Source organism: Chrysemys picta, chromosome 2 (genome assembly GCF_011386835.1).
Source record: "Chrysemys picta bellii isolate R12L10 chromosome 2, ASM1138683v2, whole genome shotgun sequence".
Taxonomy (NCBI): domain Eukaryota; kingdom Metazoa; phylum Chordata; order Testudines; family Emydidae; genus Chrysemys; species Chrysemys picta.
This window is the reverse complement of record NC_088792.1, coordinates 535,913-555,542: the sequence shown is the minus strand read 5'-3', so window position 1 is coordinate 555,542 and position 19,630 is coordinate 535,913. Positions and strand designations below refer to the sequence as shown.

General features: G+C 54.5%; 1 protein-coding gene across 3 annotated transcripts in view; it reads left to right on the top strand.

Moving 5' to 3' along the window:
- AGAP3 (ArfGAP with GTPase domain, ankyrin repeat and PH domain 3) overlaps nt 1–19,630 on the top strand; it is a 222,994-nt gene that overhangs the window by 162,239 nt on the left and 41,125 nt on the right. For all 3 annotated transcript variants that reach the window (XM_065586493.1, XM_065586492.1, XM_065586491.1), the window contains one exon: nt 18,925–19,089. In XM_065586493.1, the coding sequence (XP_065442565.1) occupies nt 18,925–19,089 (165 nt within the window). The remainder of the gene's footprint in view (nt 1–18,924; nt 19,090–19,630) is intronic.

The following is a 19,630-nucleotide window of genomic DNA, read 5'->3' as shown; positions in this document are numbered from 1 at the left end:
CAGAATCCATGAAGCTGTGGCACAGGTGCGTAGCGATCTCCATGGTTACCTACCCAGACGCAGGGCATGGTAGCCGACTCCTGGAGCAGGCATTTCTGTCTTGACCATGAGTGGAGCTGAATGATGCAGTGCTCTGATGGATATGACTTGCCTGGGGTCATCCACAGAGAGATCTCTTCATCCAACACGAAGTGCAGCCGATTCAGTTTGCTGGGAGGTGCCCTTGTTATCCCTTGGCCTCACGCATTGCTGTACACTTATCCCCCAGCACTGTACTCCTCAAGGCAGGTATGGGTCCCAGAGCTGGTTCACATGTCCCTGCAGCTGCTTCTCTGCCTTCCTCTGACAGTGGATCTCCTCACCCAGGAGTCAGGCTCCATGGCCCATCCCAGCTTCTCGTCACATCACCTCAGGGCTTGGTTACTAGCTGGCTCTCTGGCCTCAAACGTGACTGCTCTCCAGAGGCCCAGAGTACTGCTCTAGAGTAGAAAACCAACTCCAAGGACACTTGCCTACCGAAGCGGAAATATTTTCAGGTTTGGTGCAGCCACCGATCTGTGTCTCCTCTAGAGGTGCACTGCATGGACAGTCTCAATTTCCTGCTACATTGAAGAACCATGGAATTATTGCTGAACTCAGTTAAAGTTTGCCTGCTGCCATTACAGCTTTTCACACACACACCCATTGAGGAGTTGTCAGTCTTTGGTCACCCAACCACCGCAAGGTTCATTAAGGGCCTGTTCAACCTTTTTCCTCCTGTCAGAGAACCGACTTCACCATGGAGCTTCAACTTAGTCCTCAGTGAGCTGGGATACTCCTGTTTGAACCTCTGGAGAATTGTTCCCTTCTCCATTTGCCCCTCAAGACTTCGTTCCTCATAGCCATCACTGCGGCTGGGGGTGGGGTGAGGGGGAGCTGGGAGCCTTTATGGCTGACCCCCTGTACAAGGCAGATTGTCCCTACCCTGCCACCTCAGAAGGGGATGTAAGAGCTGGGGGGACAGCTCAGATCCTACAGCTGGATCCAGAAGTTCCTTCACTGGGAGGTTTGGCACTTAGACCACGTCTACACTACAGGCGCTACAGAGCCGCGGCTCGTGCGATGTAGCTATGCCACTGAAACCCCATAGTGTACACACAGCCTACCACAATGGAAGGGTTTTTTCTGTCATGTAGGAACTCCACCTCCCTGAGCAATGGAAGCTGGGTCAATGGAAGCATGCTTCCATCGACCTCGATGCGTCTACACTGGGAGTTAGGTCAGCATATCTCTGGCACTCAGGCATGCAGATTATCACCCCCGCCCCCAAGAAACGTCGTTGTATTGATCTGAGTTTAAGTGTAGGCCAGGCCACAGTGAGTAAAGACTTAGGCTGCAGTCCCATAAGCTTCCTGAGCAGAAAACTTGCACTCTAAAGTGGCAATAGTTCGGGTTGGCCTCAGAAAAGGAGAGCCACATCTCGTTGGTTTTCTTCTCCATCACTGGCCATTTTAAAATCAAGATTGGATGTTTTCCTGAAAGATTTGCTCTAGTGGAAATGGGAATTAATTCAGGGATGTCCTACGGCCTATGTTACGCAGGAGGTCAGACTAGATGACCATAGTGGTCCCTTCTGGTCTTAGAATCTATGAATCGCTCTTAGGTGTCTCCCTGGATATGTATATTTGCGGCTTGCTACCCCCACATGGACAATGCCTGCCCTGTCTTTTTGTCCAGCTACCTTTTAAAAGATCCCTAAAGGGTCTCTGCATAACCTTGAACAGAGACCTGTTCGCTCATGAGATTTTAACATGATGCTCACTAGACTCAGGGATTCATCATCCCTCATTGTCCTTTTTATCACTCATCTTTAAATGCAATTTCTTGTGTCTACTAGATGCTGGTCTTTCAGCTTGTGCTTCTTCCAAAACCTCCTGGTTTGCTGGGCACGGCGGATGTCAGAAGGGCTGGACGGGTATTGTAACATTCAAGGACAAATCAGAGCAGGGCACCTCATCCAAGAGACAGACCATTGAGATGGGGCTTTGCACCCAAGCTGTTAATGGCCAGATGGATCCAAAGTCTCACTCTGCAGGGGCTGGAGCAGCCCGGAGCACTCCCCCTTAGCGCTGCTTTGGTACGGGAAAGCCCCGGGCACCTTGCCTGCGTGAGGAAACGTTCTGCCTAAACAGGCTTTTTGTCAATGGAACGACTAGCACAACACGGCCTCGTCTTGTCATTGTTTACACCATAAGAAGGTGTAAGGGGGGGGGTAGCTCAGGGGTTTGAGCATTGGCCTGTTAAACCCAGGGTTGTGAGTTCAATCCTTGAGGGGGCCACTTAGGGATCTGGGGCAAAAATCAGTACTTGGTCCTGCTAGCGAAGGCAGGGGGCTGGACTCGATGACCTTTCAGGGTCCCTTCCAGTTCTAGGAGATAGGTATATCTCCATATATATATAAAAAAGAACAGCCATATTGGGTCAGACCAATGGCCCATCTAAGCCCAGTATCCTGTCTTCCAGCCGTGGCCAATGCCAGGTGCTTCAGAAGGAATGAACAGAACAGGGCAATTATCAAGTGATCCAGTCTGGCAGTCAGAGGTTTAGGGACACCCAGAGCATGGGGTTGCATCCTTGCCCATATTGGCTAATAGCCATCGATGGACCTATCCTCCAGGAACTGATCCAGTTCTTTTTTGAACCCTGTTAAACGTATGGCCTTCACCACATCCCCTGGTTACGAGTTTCACAGGTTGACTGTGCATTGTGTGAAGAAATACTTCCTTGTGTTTGTTTTAAATCAGCTGCCTATTAATTTCACTGAGTGACCTCCTGGTTCTTCTGTTATGTGAATAGATAAATAACTCTTATTCACTTGCTCCACACTATTCATGATTTTATAATCTATCATATACCTCCATAGTCATCTCTTTTCTAGACTGAACAGTCCCAGTCTTGTTAATATCTCCTCATATGTACCATATCCCTAATGAATTTTGTTGCCCTTCTCTGTACAATTCGATCTTTTTTTAGATGGGGCAACTAGAACTGCACTCAGCACTCAAGATGTGCACAAACCAGGGATTTACCTAGTGGCATTATGATAATTTCTGTTTTATTATCTATCCCTTTCCTAATGGTTCCCAACATCCTGTTCACTTTTTGACTGCTGCACATTGAGTGGATGTTTTCAGAGAACTATCCACAATGACTCCAAGATCTCTTTCTTGAGTGGTAACAGCTAATTTAGACCCCATTATTGTATATGTATAGTTGGGATTATGTTTTCCAATGTTCATTACTTTGCATTTGTCAACATTGAATTTCATCTGCCATTTTGTTGCCCAGTCACCCAGTTTTGAGAGATCCCTTTGTAACTCTTCACAGTCTGCTTTGGAATTAACTACCTTGAATAATTTTGTATCATCTGCAAACTTTGCCATCTCATTGTTTACCCCATTTTCCAGATCACTTATGAATATGTTGAACAGCACTGGTCCTAGTACAGATCCCTGGGGGACCCTGCTATTTATCTCTCTCCACTGTGAAAATTGACCATTTATTTCCTGTCTTTTAACCAGTTACTGACCCATGAAAAGGACCTGCCCTCTTATCCCATGACAGCTTACTTTGCTTAAGGAAAGGAACCTTGTCAAAGGCTTTTGGAAAGTCCAAGTACACTATATCCACTGGATCCCCCTTGTCCACATGCTCATTGACCCCTCAAAGAATTCTAGTAGATTCTTGCCAGCAAGTTAAAGAAGTATGGGCTGGATGAATGGACTATAAGGTGGATAGAAAGCTGGCTAGATCGTCGGGCTCAACGGGTAGTGATCAATGGCTCAATGTCTAGTTGGCAGCCGGTATCAAGCGGAGTGCCCCAGGGGTCGGTCCTGGGGCCGGTTTTGTTCAATATCTTCATTAATGATCTGGAGGATGGCGTGGACTGTACTCTCAGCAAGTTTGCAGATGACACTAAACTGGGAGGAGTGGTAGATACCCTGCAGGGTAGGGATAGGATACAGAGGGACCTAGACATATTAGAGGATTGGACCAAAAGAAACTTGATGAGGTTCAACAAGGACAAGTGCAGAGTCTTGCACTTAGGACGGAAGAATCCCATGCACTGCTACAGACTAGGGACCGAATAGCTTAGGCAGCAGTTCTGCAGAAAAGGACCTAGGGGTTACAGTGGACGAGAAGCTGGATATGAGTCGACAGTGTGCCCTTGTTGCCAAGATGGCTAACGGCATTTTGGGCTGTATAAGTAGGGGCGTTGCCAGCAGATCGAGGGACGTGATCATTCCCCTCTATTGGACATTGGTGAGGCCTCATCTGGAATACTGTGTCCAGTTTTGGGCCCCACACTATAAGAAGGATGTGGAAAAATTGGAAAAGGTCCAGCGGAGGGCAACAAAAATGATTAGGGGACTGGAGCACATGACTTATGAGGAGAGGCTGAGGAAACTGGGATTGTTTAGTCTGCAGAAGAGAAGAGTGAGGGGGGATGTGATAGCTGCTTTCAACTACCTGAAGGGGGGTTCCAAAGAGGCTGGATCTAGTCTGTTCTCAGTGGTACCAGATGACAGAACAAGGAGTAATGGTCTCAAGTTGCAGTGGGGAAGGTCCAGGTTGGATATTAGGAACAACTTTTTCACTAGGAGGGTAGTGAAGCACTGGAATGTGTTACCTAGGGAGGTGGTGGAATCTCCATCCTTAGAGGTTTTTAAGGTCAGGCTTGACAAAGCCCTGGCTGGGATGATTTAGTTGGGGATTGGTCCTGCTTTGAGCAGGGGGTTGGACTAGATGACCTCCTGAGGTCCCTTCCGACCCTGATATTCTATGATTGTATGGTGAGGTATGATTTCCCTTTACAGAAATCATGTTGACTATGCCCCAACATGTCATCTTCATCTATGTGTCTGATAAGTCTGTTCTTTACTATAGTTTCAACTAATTTGTGTGGTACTGAAGTGAGGGTTACCGCCTGTAATTGCCAGGATCACCTCTGGAGTCTTTTTTTAAAAAGCAGCCTCCCATTAGCTGTCTGCCAGTCATCTGGTACAGACTATGAATTAAGAGAGAGGTTACATACCACTGTTAGTAGTTTTGCAGTTTCATATACGAGTACTCTAGGATGAATACCATCTGATCCTGGTGTCTTATTACTCTTTAGTTACTCAATTTGTTCCAAAACCTCCTCTAATGACACCTCAATCTGGGACAGTTCCTCAGATCTGTCACGTAGAAAGGAATGGCTCAGGTGTGGGAATCTCCCTCACATCTTCTGCAGTGAAGACCAATGCAAGAAATTCATTTTGCTTCTCCACAATGGCCTTGTCTTCCTTGAGTGCTCCTTGAGCACCTGCAGAACATAAGAACATAAGAATGGCCGTACCGGGTCAGACCAAAGGTCCATCTAGCCCAGTATCCTGTCTACCGACAGTGGCCAAAGCCAGGTGCCCCAGAGGGAGTGAACCCAACAGGTAATGATCAGGTGATCTCTCTCCTGCCATCCATCTCCACCCTCTGACAAACAGAGGCTAGGGACACCATTCCTTACCCATCCTGGCTAATAGCCATTAATGGCCTTAACCACCATGAATTTATCCAGTTCTCTTTTAAACTCTGTTATAGTCCCAGAGTCTCATCATGTCAGATCAGGCCAGCGTTTAAAATCCTATTCAGACCCACTAACATCGCCAATGTAGGCACAGCCAGAGAGGTTACTTGGAGCTCGGTTCACATGACGCTGGTGTAATACCCACTGGTAGGGAATTGCGTGCAAGCCCCCTCCCTCCCCAGAGCAGAATGAGCACAATAACTAGTCTGCAGCCAGTGGATCGCCAGTGGGCATTGCCCAGGGAGACAGAGAACCCTGACACTGTGGTGAGAATCTCATTCCGTATTCTGAACTGGGCGTGTCGGGCTGGAGACTGGGGACATGTGACCATTGGCCAGGGGTGGCAGAGCTGGAGTCTGGATTTCCTGGAGGCTCAGCCCTGCCTCTCTAGCTGCTGCTTGGGCCCCGCAGCCTGTGCACTCTGCCCCTCCTCTCAGGTCTGTGCTGATTGCCCAGTGGTTCCCCACCCCCATCGCAGAGCGCTCCCTCAGCTGCACAGCGCTGTGAAATCGCTTCCCAGGGGTCGCTCTGCTAGGTACAAACCCCCACTGCTGCTTCATAATTGATTTCCCTTTTTCTTCGTACCCGTTGGTGGCCTGCTCTCACACAGGCCCTAGACCCTCCCCACGCTGGGCGGGGCTGGGTTCCCAGGGGCCATGTTCTTGCTCTGTCTGTGTCACACCCTGAGATTCCCCACGCTGAGCCCCTGCCCTGCACCTGCTGGCAAAGCCATGAACAAGCTGTGCAGGGGCGTGCTGACCCGGAGGAACCCAAGTGCTGGAGCTGCTGGCATCTGCTCCCCTCCTCTCGCCTCCCTCCCAACGGAAACCCAGAGCCTGATTGTCTCTGACCCAGCAGTGTAATCGCTAACCCTAATTAGAGATAATGACTGGGACTTGATTCACGGGCTACTTGTTAGAACAGTAACGTAGCTGTGCACGGCAGGGCTAGGCAGGGGAGGGAAGGAGGGATGCGGGTGGGAGGGAGCCCAGCAAGGAGGGGCAAGTGGGAAAGAGGAGCATGGTGCATTGAGGCACGGCGGCAGTGGGCCGTACCCATTGACTTTGGTCGCAGTCGGGAGCAATAAGCTCTTCTGCAAATGTGGCCTCAGGTGCCGCACGTTGGGCACCCGGAAAATAAGCCACACACCGTGAGCGGTGCCTGGGCAACGTTGGTCTAAGTGACTTGCCAGCATTACAAAGGAAGGTTGTGGCAGAGCCAGAGAGAATCTAATTCCCTGGAGTCCCAGTCCGGGATCTTTCCCCCACAGCCGTCTGTCGCGGGCAGACCCAGGCCCCGCCCGCCCAGGAGCCTGGCTCTGGCAGCGGCTAGTGCCAGCAGCCTCAGAGGGAGCTGCAAGAGCCCTACCGTAGCAGAGGCGGCGTAATCTGCCCCCGCCCCCCCAAGGTCTCCTCCCAATCTCTGAGTCAGGGGCAGTCGTAAGCCCCGAAGCAGGAAGTTCCATCTCCCGTTGGACGTTCGTTTTGTTAGCATTCGCTGGGTGCTCTTGTTAGCCGTGTGGCCCGGGCGGCACGTGCCGGAGACTGAAACCCACCTGCAGAGGTGACGCCTGGTTCAGCTGGCCCAGCTTGCTCTGCGGGGGTGAGTCCGGTGGTGCTGGGGGGTCCCACACGGTTTGAGCCTTCTTGGTGCATTCCCGTGAGATGTGGGGTCTGAGAGCAGGCAGCACTAGCTCCACAAGCTCCGGGTTGGCGTCTGTGCAAGGGTGGCTCGTGTGTGTCAGTTTATGATCTCCTGCCCCCACAGCCGTGGGACTATCCCGATTAGAGGAGGAGATGCTGAGGCTCTGATCTGTGGGACTGGAGCTGGGGATGTGACGTGACATCTTGTCATGGTCAGGTCTTCCCCTCCCATGGGAGGGAGTCAGGGTCTTCCCATCCTCCCCACAGCGGTGGCCCCTCACAGAGACTGAAGGTCTGTGAAGGGTCCCAGCTTGTCTCAGATGCTGCCTGGCAATGGCTGAAGTTATAGAAATAACAGTCGATCCAGCTGCTTTTCTGTCTGGCCCGGGGAGAAGCAGGGAGCCGCCCCCTGTGCTTCGCACCTGTGTAGCCCAGGGTAGGGGGACAGGCTGGTACCTCCTTAACAGAGCCAAGGATTCTCCGGTCTCTTCCACTGGGCCCACACAGGCAGGAGTGGCTGGCAGCAGAACCGAGCAGGACACCCCAGGCACGCTGTCACCTCCGGGCACCTCTCACCCAGCTCTGCTCACTTACATAGGTCCTGGAGGTGCTGGAAGTCAGCAGTGGGGTTACTCCAGCGGCATCTGCTTTCAGACATCCAGGGTATTGATCCACTACAGGCCGCAAGCGGTGGGTTGTCCGCTCAGCAACAGGCTCTGGCCCCATTGCACTGGGGAGATAATGAGTCACCTTGTGGACCTAGGAGCCATGGAACCGAACCAGCACACCGTCCTCATCCTCCCTGACCTGCCAGCCATCTGGAGATGAGCTGTGAGCCCAGCCCAGCCCTGCCCTTGGACTGCCCAGCATTCCCATGTCTGTGGTAGGACACGTTTCCTTTTCCTGGGGGTACTGTGTGGCCCTGCAGTTGTCAGGACTGAGCACAGATCCCCAGGATGTAAGAACTGTCTGTCTTGTGAGGCAGGGATGCCGTTAAATGCGGGCTGCACAAACTGCCCCATTTCCCAGGGCAAGGGGCACATTGCTGACAAATGTCCCTTTTGTAAATCGTGTTCAAAGAGGGCCTGGCAAGTGCGAGAATCTTGCCTTAAAACACGGCTTCTAGAATGGTCCATGCGCCCAGCCTCTGACGCTGATTTGCCCAGGGCAGAAACACCAGACGCCATCTCCAGGGGAAGTGCCATCATGCTACCTTCTGAGCCACAGAAATTCCCTTGCATCAGAAGAAGGAAGGAGCGTAAGGTACACAGGGCAAAGAGAGAGCTCCCAGAGCTCCATGAGTGCGTGTGCTGAGACCAGACTGACTGACTCTGGTCACCCGGTGCCGATGACCTTGGGACAGACCACTCCTGTATGACAATAGCGGTTCTGATTTCAGCAGTGTCAGCGGCTCCAGTGAGACCCATCATGCAGTACTGCCCTTGGTTACCATCAGCTTCGGTACCGGCGCTGAGTTCCTTGTCTCCCCAGTAGCAGAGTCTCCTTCACTGGCCTCCACTAAAGAGCTTCCCCCAGTACCGACCCTGGTACCTTTGTCATTGCCAGTACCATGAGGCGCTTACTCTTCAGGGTCCAGGCTGTGCAGCGGGAGCGGGTTGGGGGACTCTGATCTGGGCAGCAGTGACTCTGGAAAAGAATTGGGGGGCATGGTGAACAATCAGCCGAGCATGAGCTCCCAGCGTGACGCTGTGGCTGGGATGCAGAAACGGGAAACTCTTGAGGAGGGATAAAAGGTTGTTTTACCTCTGTGTTTGGCACTTGTGGCGCTGTTCTTGGGATGCTGGGGCTAGTTCTGGTGTCCACAATTTAAGGAAGTTGATAAATTGCAGATGGTTCAGAAAAGAGCCACAAGAATGAGTAAAGTATTGGAAAACCTGCCTTATGGTGACAGACTCACAGAGCGCAATCTGTTTAGCGTAAAGAGAAAGCTAAGGGGTGACTGGATCGTAGCCTGTAAGTATCTACCGGCGGAGCACATGTTTGATAACAGGCTCTTCAATCCAGCAGAGACAGCTCTAACATGATCCAATGGCTGGAAGTTGAAGCTAGACAAATTCAGACTGGAAATAAGGCGTCCATTTTTGCCAGTCAGGGTAATTAACCGTGGAACAATTTACCAAGGGTTGAGGTGGATTCTCCATCACTGACAAATTTTAAATCAGGATTGGATGTTTTTATGAAAGATCTGCTCTAGGAATTATTCTGGGGCAGGTCTGTGGCCTGTGTTATGCAGGAGGTCAAGCTACATGATCACAATGGTCCCTTCTGGCCTTGGGATCTATGAATGAAAAACCGCTCCACCTCTTCATGAGGAAAACTCCTTTTTCTCTTCAGGATTAAAAGAGGACACAGAGCATTCATTTGACGTTGTTCTGGCCCTCCTTCCTGGATACAAAAGTCCAGGACTGCCTCTAATTACCACCAGAGATATAAGGGCTCTTATGGAAACTGAGAACCATGGTCGCTTTCTCCTTGGTCACTGGACCCATTTACATACCAATAGCCCTGGAGCTACTGGGGCCTTTGGGGCAGTCCCATTGATATCAACTACCTAATCTAGGCCAAGCTCTTACTCTCCTACACCAGTACGGAAGGATATTCCTCCTTCACAGGAGATGGAACCTCATATTAATGTCTCACCATCTGATGAGGAAGCGCAGGCTGCAGAACACCCTATTCCTGTGCAGGATTCGTCCTCTTCCTCCAGCAAGAGGGTGATTCCTGAGTTGTCGGCACCAGATCCTGATGACTACAAGGCCTTCCAAGACCTAATGAGGAGAGCGGCCTTGACTCTAGAAATAGCGGTTGTGACAGACCCAGACCAGTGGGATACAGGAGTCTGGTAGAGGGCAAATATACTGGTCACTGGATGAGTAGTTTTCTGTTCCTTAGAGACAATCAGTAGGTCAGTGTGGGCAGCCACCAACCATGACACACAGTGTTGAGAACTGCAAAATGACTCAACTTCCTGGAGGTCTTTGTGCCTTGAACAGTGTTGATAGGAACACTCTGGCTTGGCTTGACTGGATTGCGTACGCCAAATAAATGGCCTTCCTATAAAGAAGGGCTTGTTAGGCCCAGCCAAATTACTATGGCAAAGCCTGGTTTCCTTGGCCGCTATATCAAAGGGTGTTGATTGACGCTATCAAGTACTATTCAGTGGTTTCGAACAATTCTTCACCCACCCTGTACCAGGTTCTTTGATTGTAGCACTAGCCAATGAAAGATCTCGCCAGGGACAACAGAGATCTACATGAAAGGATAAAGAGCCCATGAAGAGCCCAACCTCTCTAGCAGAAAGATTACGCCAAATCCATCTTACAGCTGAGGATCTCAAACTATCAAACTGTACTGACTAAATATGAGAAATAATTGGGACTGAATGTTGAAATTTTTTGGAAAACGTGTCACAGAGTTTGAGGGACGAGCTCAGGGCTGTGATAGCCGACGGTCACCTGGTAGCAAGACCATCACTTCTGGTGGCCCTTGACACAGCAGATAAAGCATCTCGATCTAGGACAATGTCCATTACAATGCACAGGTCTTTATGGCTCAGTTGCTCTGGGACATGTAAGAAAGTATAAATAACCACTGAGGAGTGTCATCTGTTTAGCAAGTAGACAGATGAGGCATTGCACTTACTCAAAGATTTTAGGGAACCTTCAGGTCTCTGGCTGCTCCCACGTGTAAACAGTACAAGCCACAGCTTGACCAGAGGCAAGTTGCTTATACAAGCAAACAAATCCATCAAGAAACAGCAGATGCTTCTTAGGAGGAAATCCTCTGCACCCGCTGCCAGTTCATCTCACCTGCCTCCTGGATCTTGGAGGCAGCAGGTTTGACTGCTCTTATGGGAACAGTTCACCAATGGTTCTGGAAGGAGCTACCTATTCCACCTCCTCCCTTTGGGGAAAATCTGCCCTATTTCTGCCATTTCTGGAGCACTCACCACCGACCGGATTGTAGAGGTGAGATATGCTATTACGTTTCAGTCCTCAATCATCCTCACCAGGGACCCCTCTCATGAAAGTGTTAGCTCAAGAAGTCCAATCACTTCTAGCTCTCAGAACAATAGACGAGGTCCTTTCTTCTCTTAAGGGGAAGTTTGTTTTATTCTAGGTACTTCCTCATCCCCAAAAAGGATTTGTGCAGCTTTGTGCATTAGCCTACCAGCCCTCACCTGCGCCGCTTACAGAGCTGGGCTCGGTCAGTGCACTGACCTGTCAGACATCACCTGGACAGGCAGGTGCATGTTCAACCAAAGGTTCTACAGTCATTGAAATGGACCCAGCGAAAGTTTGCAAAGGGGTTTCCTGTTCTCCTCCCCCTCTGTTGGGGACCAGTGACACACACGTATCTTCCTTGGGATGCGGCCCGCTTAGAGACAAGCTGCAGACTCACGCTGTGTGATCCCCTCAAGAAATGTCTCTTCATAAACGTACTTGAGTTGCGAAGTCTTGGAGGCAGAGCCCAAAGGCCTCTCTGTTCAGGTGGTGACAGACTGCACAACAGCCATGTTTTACCTAAACCCGCAAGATAAAGCACGGTCCTGCTCCCACTGTGGAATGTTGGCGGCCTTCACGACAGCTCCCTGACACCCGTTCACTTGCAGGGACTGCAGTTCCCTGGCAGGCAGCCTCAGCAATCACGAGTGGTCAGGAAGGGAAGAGGGGATTCAGTCCATCTTCTTAGAGAGGCGTTTCCCCCTGTACCAGCAGGAGGAACAGGAAATGTCATCGACTCTGCCCGAGAGGGTGACGGAGCCCAGGATCATCTCTGACCTATTTCTAATCTCATGGTCCTCGGGGCTACTTCGTGTGCCTGTCCTCCAACTCCACTCCTAGCATGAACACTCAGGAAGCTCAAGCAGGAAGCAGCCGAATTAATTATGATAACCCCGGCCTGGCCTAGGCAGTTTTGGTCTTCAGATCTCCAAATATCTGTTCAGCCATCCATACCCTTACCACTGCCTCTGAACGTCCTCACTCAGATCCCGGATCCAGAGCCCACAAGTCACCACTGGACAGCATGATGCAGACGGGCTGGCTCTGTCAGAGAGAGCCGGTTCCTCAGAAGCGCAGACTATGCTCAGACATAGGAGGCAGAACTCCCCAAGTTCCACTTAGCTAGCAAAATGGGAGAGATTCTCAATATGGGCTTCTCAACGTCCATTGTCTCCCTCAGCTCCTGGGATCCAGTCATGCTACACTCCCTCTTGGAGTCTGAGAGCTCAGGCCTGTCCCTCAGCTCCCTGGGAGTCCATGCGGTGGCTGTCTCAGTGATTCCCCAGCCCAGAGAAGTGGCGGGGGGGAGTGGGCGGGTCTGTTTTTTCTCACCCTGTGGTAACCAGTAAGGAAACCTGTGACTCTCTGGGACGGAAATGGAGTTCTGCTAAGTCTCGTGGGTTCACCCTTTGCTACCTGCTCTTTGTTCTGCCTCTCCATCAGAATGTCCTTTCGTGGCAATACCCACGGGCAGAAGAGTGGGAGAATTACAGGCTGGAATTACAGGCACCGCACATCGCCTTCCGTCAAGATACCCTGGAACCCATCCCCCAGTTCTTACCTCACGTGGCTTTTGAATTGCATTTGAACCAAATCGTTCACCTGCCAGAAGAACTTTTCTACAAACCTCACTCAAATAAAGATGGAGAAAAATTACATTTTGGGACGTATGTAGAGCACTTCCATTGTATTTGGACAGGCCTGGATGCTTTAGGAAATCTCCCCGACTTCTTCCAGCACAGAGGGAGAAGATTAAAGATGAAGATGTTTCACCCCAAGGAATTTTTGTTGGGATCTCATCTGAGTTGGCCAGTAAATATCCCCCTCAGGGAGGCATGGCACATTCGACAAGAGCTCAGTCCACTTTAGTAGCCGCTCTCAGAAATCTCCCACTCATGGACGTTTGTAAAGCGGCAGCTGGTCTTCCCTCCACACAGCACTGTGCCACTGTCGAGGCATCTAAAGAGGCCAAGAGCCTGGCGGGACTGTTCTACATTCGCTGTTTCGCTAGTCTCCCGGTACTCCTCTTCAGCAAGGGTCGTTGTGTGGGAACCGCCAGCAATGGAACATCTGTGTACAGACGTCACTCAGAGGAGAAGAAATCGTTACGGTGTACAGTGACTGTGGTTCCCATGAGTGGGTGTGGGGGGGTGTTTTCCACACCTCGCCGCCACTGCTGACCAGAAGTGTCCGTCTCAAGTGCACTGGTGCCTACCCACCAAGAGGGGACTAGATATATGGCCACAGGGTATGGGTGAGTAACTGGCAGCGTGGGCTGGGTGCAGAGCCAGGTACCGACTCTGGAATAAAGACAGGACAATTAATAATGAAATGAAATACATGGTGTTTGATCTGCAGCAAATCTCTGCCCCTGAAGCTTTTGGCTTCCTGTCTGTGTAGGGTGCTGGCAATCACAGACACGCTGACCTGGAGTGGGGTGCCAGGGGCTCTCAGCTCAGGCTCTGGAGACCTGCTGCTGGGGACTGCATGGTGGGGAGCTAATTTCCAGTCCCCAGGCCCACTGGTGGGGGCTGTGTCTGGGGAGGTTCCTCTCAGGCACCCTGCTGGGGTCCGTCTCTGTCTGGGGAGAGGAGGGTCTTGGAGCTGTGTGTGAGGAATGGCTCGGTGCTGTGGGGACGGCAGGCTCCCCTCTGAGCATGTCCCCAGCCCACAGGGAGATACAATCCTCCCTGCTCCTACCACCAGCAGCCCCCTCCCCCAAGGAAGGAGTGGAGATGGATGCTGCCGTCAGAAGCCGAGTGCCAGCTAATTACCCTTCCAAGTGTGTCTTGTAAATTAAGGGCTAATTAGAGGCAAAGTCAGTGTCATGGTTTTACACGTGTTTCTGTGGCGCTGAACAAGGGGAGGGGAGGGGGAGTGCACAGCAGCCAGGCCGATCCCTCGCTGTGCGCGCATCGCAGGGGGCAGGGCTCCGGGAACAGCGGCACTGGCACAGTGAGGCTGTGGAGTGGGTCAGACGGGAGCACCGGCCCTAGGGGCACCATGGCTGCAGCTGGCGTGGGCAGGCAGCCGTCGCAGGCAAGGTTTGTGGGTAGTTCCCTGACCTGTGCGCTCAGGGTGGCAGACAGGGAGTTCTGTGGCCACTTCCTCTAAATGAACACTGTGGTGTTTGAATGAAGTAAACGTTCTGCAATCCACAGACGCTGGATTTGCTGAACATCCCGCTGTCCCGGCATCCCTGCGTTTCGAGCTGGGGCAGGCCAGGCCGCTCCGAGCTGCAGTTTCAGGCTGTCTGCAGACGCTTGGGCCGTGTTTCCAAGGTTTCCTTTGGATCCGCGAAGGATTGGAAATGGGATTGGAGGCATGGCAGCGTGGGCGCTGCAGCCAGTCCTGTGGCCGTGGGATCGCAGACGGCCTGGGACCTGGCCGGAGTGCAGGGGCACCGAGCAGCTAGTAGGGCTCAAGCAGACGATGTGTGTATTGAGCTTGGCTTGGGGAGCAGATGGGGCTCGCAGGTCAGGTTTGGTGCCCAGATCTTGGGGGGCTCAAGGATTATTGAAGAGAGAAGCAGCATAAGAACAGGCACTTCTGCTGCCCCCAAAGGCTCCCCCTTCCTGCCTGCCCTGGCCAGGGGGCAGCCTCCCAGGGTATGTCTGCACTGCTGGGAAACACCGCCGCTGGCCCATGCCAGGGCTATGCAATGGCACTGTAGATGTTTGGGCTCGGGCTGGAGCCCAGGCTCTGGGACCCCCCCGAATGCCGACACAGCGGTTTCATAGCCCCGCAAGCCCGAGTCAGCTGACCTGTGCCAGCCGCGGGTGTTCTGTTGCAGCGTAGATGTACCCTGGTCCTGGAGGCAGGGCCCCCCTTGGCACTCTCCTGGCAGCAGCTGTCTCTCGAGGACCTGTGCTCTCCTAGATTATAAAGCCAGAAGGAGCCACTCTGATCATGTAGTCTGCCCTCCTCCGTAACACCGGCTGCAGGACTTCCCTGCATGAATACCTGTTTGGACGAGAGCACGTCATGTAGAAATACATCCCAGCTTGATGTGAACATTGCCAGGGATGGAAAATCCACCACAGCCCTTGGGAAGATGGTTCAGTGGTTAATGATTCTCAGTTAAAACTTGCCCCTTATTTCCACTCTGAATTTGTCTAGCTTCAGCTTCCAGCCACTGGATCGTGTTAGATCTTTGTCTGCTAGACTGAACAAGTATTTGTTCCCCAGGTAGGTACTTACAGACTGTGATCAGCTCACCCCCAACCTTCTCTTCCATGGAGTCAGAGAACCACAGGGTCAGAAGGGACCACCAGGGTCATCTAGTCCAGTGTTTCTCAATGACCCCTCTGTGGACCGGTGCCGGTCCCTGAGATCTTCCTGACACGTAGGAAGGCAGCAAGCCTGTCCCTGGTATCAGAAAGGCTGAGAAACACTGGTCTAGTCTGACTCCCTGCCAAGATACAGAATTTGTTGAGTCTTAAGAACATAAGAACATAAGAACATAAGAAAGGCCGTACCGGATCAGACCAAAGGTCCATCTAGCCCAGTCTCCTGTCTACCGACAGTGGCCAATGCCAGGTGCCCCAGAGGGAGTGAACCTAACAGGCAATGATCAAGTGATCTCTCTCCTGCCATCCATCTCCACCCTCTGGCTGCCCTGAGACTCCTCCCCAGCAGGGAGCGCAGCTGATTGGAGTGTCTCCTGCCGGCAGCTTGGGAACCCGTTAGCCTGATCATTTCTGGTCCTCCCCTTCCTGCATCCACTATCCGGGGCTAGCCCCAAATGCTTCTGGGGACATCAGAAGCACCCTGCAGTGGGCAGATGTGGGCTAGTCTCTCCCGGGACAGGCTGCCCCACCCTTAGTAGCCCTGGTTAAAGCCCTGAAATAGGAGATTTTGGCTCCCTTCCAAAGCCCTGTGTTCAGTATTTACGGAACTCTGGATATTCGTGGGATCAGTAGAAACATCCCATCTCGCCGCGAAGCTGCTAAATTCCTGGTGTCAGCGACTTCTTGTAGCACCAGGTTCCACCATTTAATCACACGTTGTTTGGAAAAGGATTTCCTTTTCGCGGTTTGCATTTCCCACCATTGAATGTCATGGCACATCCCCTTGTCCTTGGGTTACAAATCAGGGAGAACACGCTCCCGTCTCTAGGCCAGTCATTATTTTATAGGCTTGTCTCACGTCTGCTCTGAGCTAACGATCCCAGTCGTGTCAATCTCTCTTCAAGGGGGTGTTGCCCTTCTCTGAAGCCTTTCATTCTGCTGGGATGTGTTGGCTGGGGGGACGTGTCGTGGGGCCCGACTGGGACTTGTCAGGGGGAGGGGGGAGGAGAACGTGTCGTGGGGCCTGGCTGGGACATGTTGGCTGAGGGGGATGTGTCGTGGGGTCCGGCTGGGACGTGTTGGCTGGGGGGGACATGTTGTGGGGTTCAGCTGGGACCTGTTGGGGTGTCTGGCTGGGACGTGTTGTGGGGGGGAAACGTGTTGTGGGCCCAGATGGGACATGTTGGGGTGTCTGGCTGGGACGTGTTGTGGGGGGGAAATGTGTCGTGGGGCCTGGCTGGGACGTGTCGTGGGGGGGAAAGGTGTGGTGGGGCCCGGCTGGAACGTGTCGTGGGGGGAAAAGGTGTGGTGGGGCCCGGCTGGGACGTGTCGTGGGGGGGAAAGGTGTGGTGGGGCCCGGCTGGGACGTGTCGTGGGGGGAAAAGGTGTGGTGGGGCCCGGCTGGGACGTGTCGTGGGGCCCGGCTGGGACGTGTCATGGGGGGGAAAGGTGTGGTGGGGCCCGGCTGGGACGTGTCGTGGGGGGGAAAGGTGTGGTGGGGCCCGGCTGGGACGTGTCGTGGGGGGGAAAGGTGTGGTGGGGCCCGGCTGGGACGTGTCGTGGGGGGGAAAGGTGTGGTGGGGCCCGGCTGGGACGTGTCGTGGGGGGGAAAGGTGTGGTGGGGCCCGGCTGGGACGTGTCGTGGGGGGGAAAGGTGTGGTGGGGCCCGGCTGGGACGTGTCGTGGGGGGAAAGGTTTCGTGGGGCCCGGCTGGGACGTGTCGTGGGGGGGAAAGGTGTGCTGGGGCCCGGCTGGGACGTGTCGTGGGGGGGAAAGGTGTGATGGGGCCCGGCTGGGACGTGTCGTGGGGGGGAAAGGTGTGATGGGGCCCGGCTGGGACGTGTCGTGGGGGGGAAAGGTGTGGTGGGGCCCGGCTGGGACATGTCGTGGGGGGGAAAGGTGTGATGGGGCCCGGCTGGGACGTGTCGTGGGGGGGAAAGGTGTGGTGGGGCCCGGCTGGGACGTGTCGTGGGGGGGAAAGGTGTGGTGGGGCCCGGCTGGGACGTGTCGTCGGGGGGAAAGGTGTGGTGGGGCCCGGCTGGGACATGTCATGGGGGGGAAAGGTGTGGTGGGGCCCGGCTGGGACGTGTCGTGGGGGGGAAAGGTGTCATGGGGCCTGGCTGGGACGTGTCGTGGGGGGGAAAGGTGTCATGGGGCCTGGCTGGGACGTGTCGTGGGGGGGAAAGGTGTGGTGGGGCCCGGCTGGGACGTGTCGTGGGGGAAAAGGTGTGGTGGGGCCCGGCTGGGACGTGTCGTGGGGGGGAAAGGTGTGGTGGGGCCCGGCTGGGACGTGTCGTGGGGGGAAAAGGTGTGGTGGGGCCCGGCTGGGACGTGTCGTGGGGCCCGGCTGGGACGTGTCGTGGGGGGGAAAGGTGTGGTGGGGCCCGGCTGGGACGTGTCGTGGGGGGGAAAGGTGTGGTGGGGCCCGGCTGGGACGTGTCGTGGGGGGGAAAGGTGTGGTGGGGCCCGGCTGGGACGTGTCGTGGGGGGGAAAGGTGTGGTGGGGCCCGGCTGGGACGTGTCGTGGGGGGGAAAGGTGTGGTGGGGCCCGGCTGGGACGTGTCGTGGGGGGGAAAGGTGTGGGGGGGCCCGGCTGGGACGTGTCGTGGGGGGGAAAGGTGTGGTGGGGCCCGGCTGGGACGTGTCGTGGGGGGAAAGGTTTCGTGGGGCCCGGCTGGGACGTGTCGTGGGGGGGAAAGGTGTGATGGGGCCCGGCTGGGACGTGTCGTGGGGGGGAAAGGTGTGATGGGGCCCGGCTGGGACGTGTCGTGGGGGGGAAAGGTGTGATGGGGCCCGGCTGGGACGTGTCGTGGGGGGGAAAGGTGTGGTGGGGCCCGGCTGGGACGTGTCGTGGGGGGGAAAGGTGTGATGGGGCCCGGCTGGGACGTGTCGTGGGGGGGAAAGGTGTGGTGGGGCCCGGCTGGGACGTGTCGTGGGGGGGAAAGGTGTGGTGGGGCCCGGCTGGGACGTGTCGTCGGGGGGAAAGGTGTGGTGGGGCCCGGCTGGGACGTGTCATGGGGGGGAAAGGTGTGGTGGGGCCCGGCTGGGACGTGTCGTGGGGGGGAAAGGTGTCATGGGGCCTGGCTGGGACGTGTCGTCGGGGGGAAAGGTGTCATGGGGCCTGGCTGGGACGTGTCGTGGGGGGGAAAGGTGTCATGGGGCCTGGCTGGGACGTGTCGTGGGGGGGAAAGGTGTCATGGGGCCCGGCTGGGACGTGTCGTCGGGGGGAAAGGTGTGGTGGGGCCTGGCTGGGACGTGTCGTGGGGGAGAAAGGTTTCGTGGGGCCCGGCTGGCGAACGGGTGTCTGACTTACTTTTCTGTGCCGTTGGGAGCAGCCTGGTGCTGAACTTGTGCCTGTCTTGCAGGTGCCCCCCACTCGACCAGCAGCACCTCCCTGCACTCCGAACGCTCCATCAACTTGGTGGGCTTCAGCTCGAAGCCAGACGGCATGCACCAGCGCTCCTACTCCGTCTCCAGCGCAGACCAGTGGAGCGAGGCTGTGGTGATCCCCAGCAGCTGCCCCAACCCCCGTGAGTACCCTTCGCTCCCTCTCCCTCACCTGCGTCGCTCAGCTGCTGCAGGCGGGAGGGGCGGGCGGGCACCTGCAGGAGCTGTGCCCTGCCGGCAGCCTGGCACTGAGCCCCCTGCCAGCGTTCTCAGGAGCAGACACTGTGGGGAGGTGGGTGCTGCCTTGGGGCCGGTTGCCTGTCTGTGCTGGGGAGCCAAGCGCACAGAGACTGCAGCTATGCTGGGCCGTTGCTCACCCAGGGCCCGCTGTCTCTGCAGGGGATACCCCTTACCCCCTCTGCCCACCCCACGCTGCCAGCTCCATTCTCCCTGCGTTTGTCTCTTCCCCTTGTCTTCTCTCCTCCCTGCCCCCCAGACCCCCACCGCCCCAGGTTTGGGGAGAGTGAAGTGAGTCGGAGGAAGCCCTGTTTCTCATACATACTGGCTGTGTACTCCCCCCCCCCCCCCCCGATGGTTCAGGACAGTTGAGTGAATTAAAATAATTCATACATTTCCCAACGTAGCCACTTTGCCGAATTGGAAAATAAATGCCTTTGTGCTGCA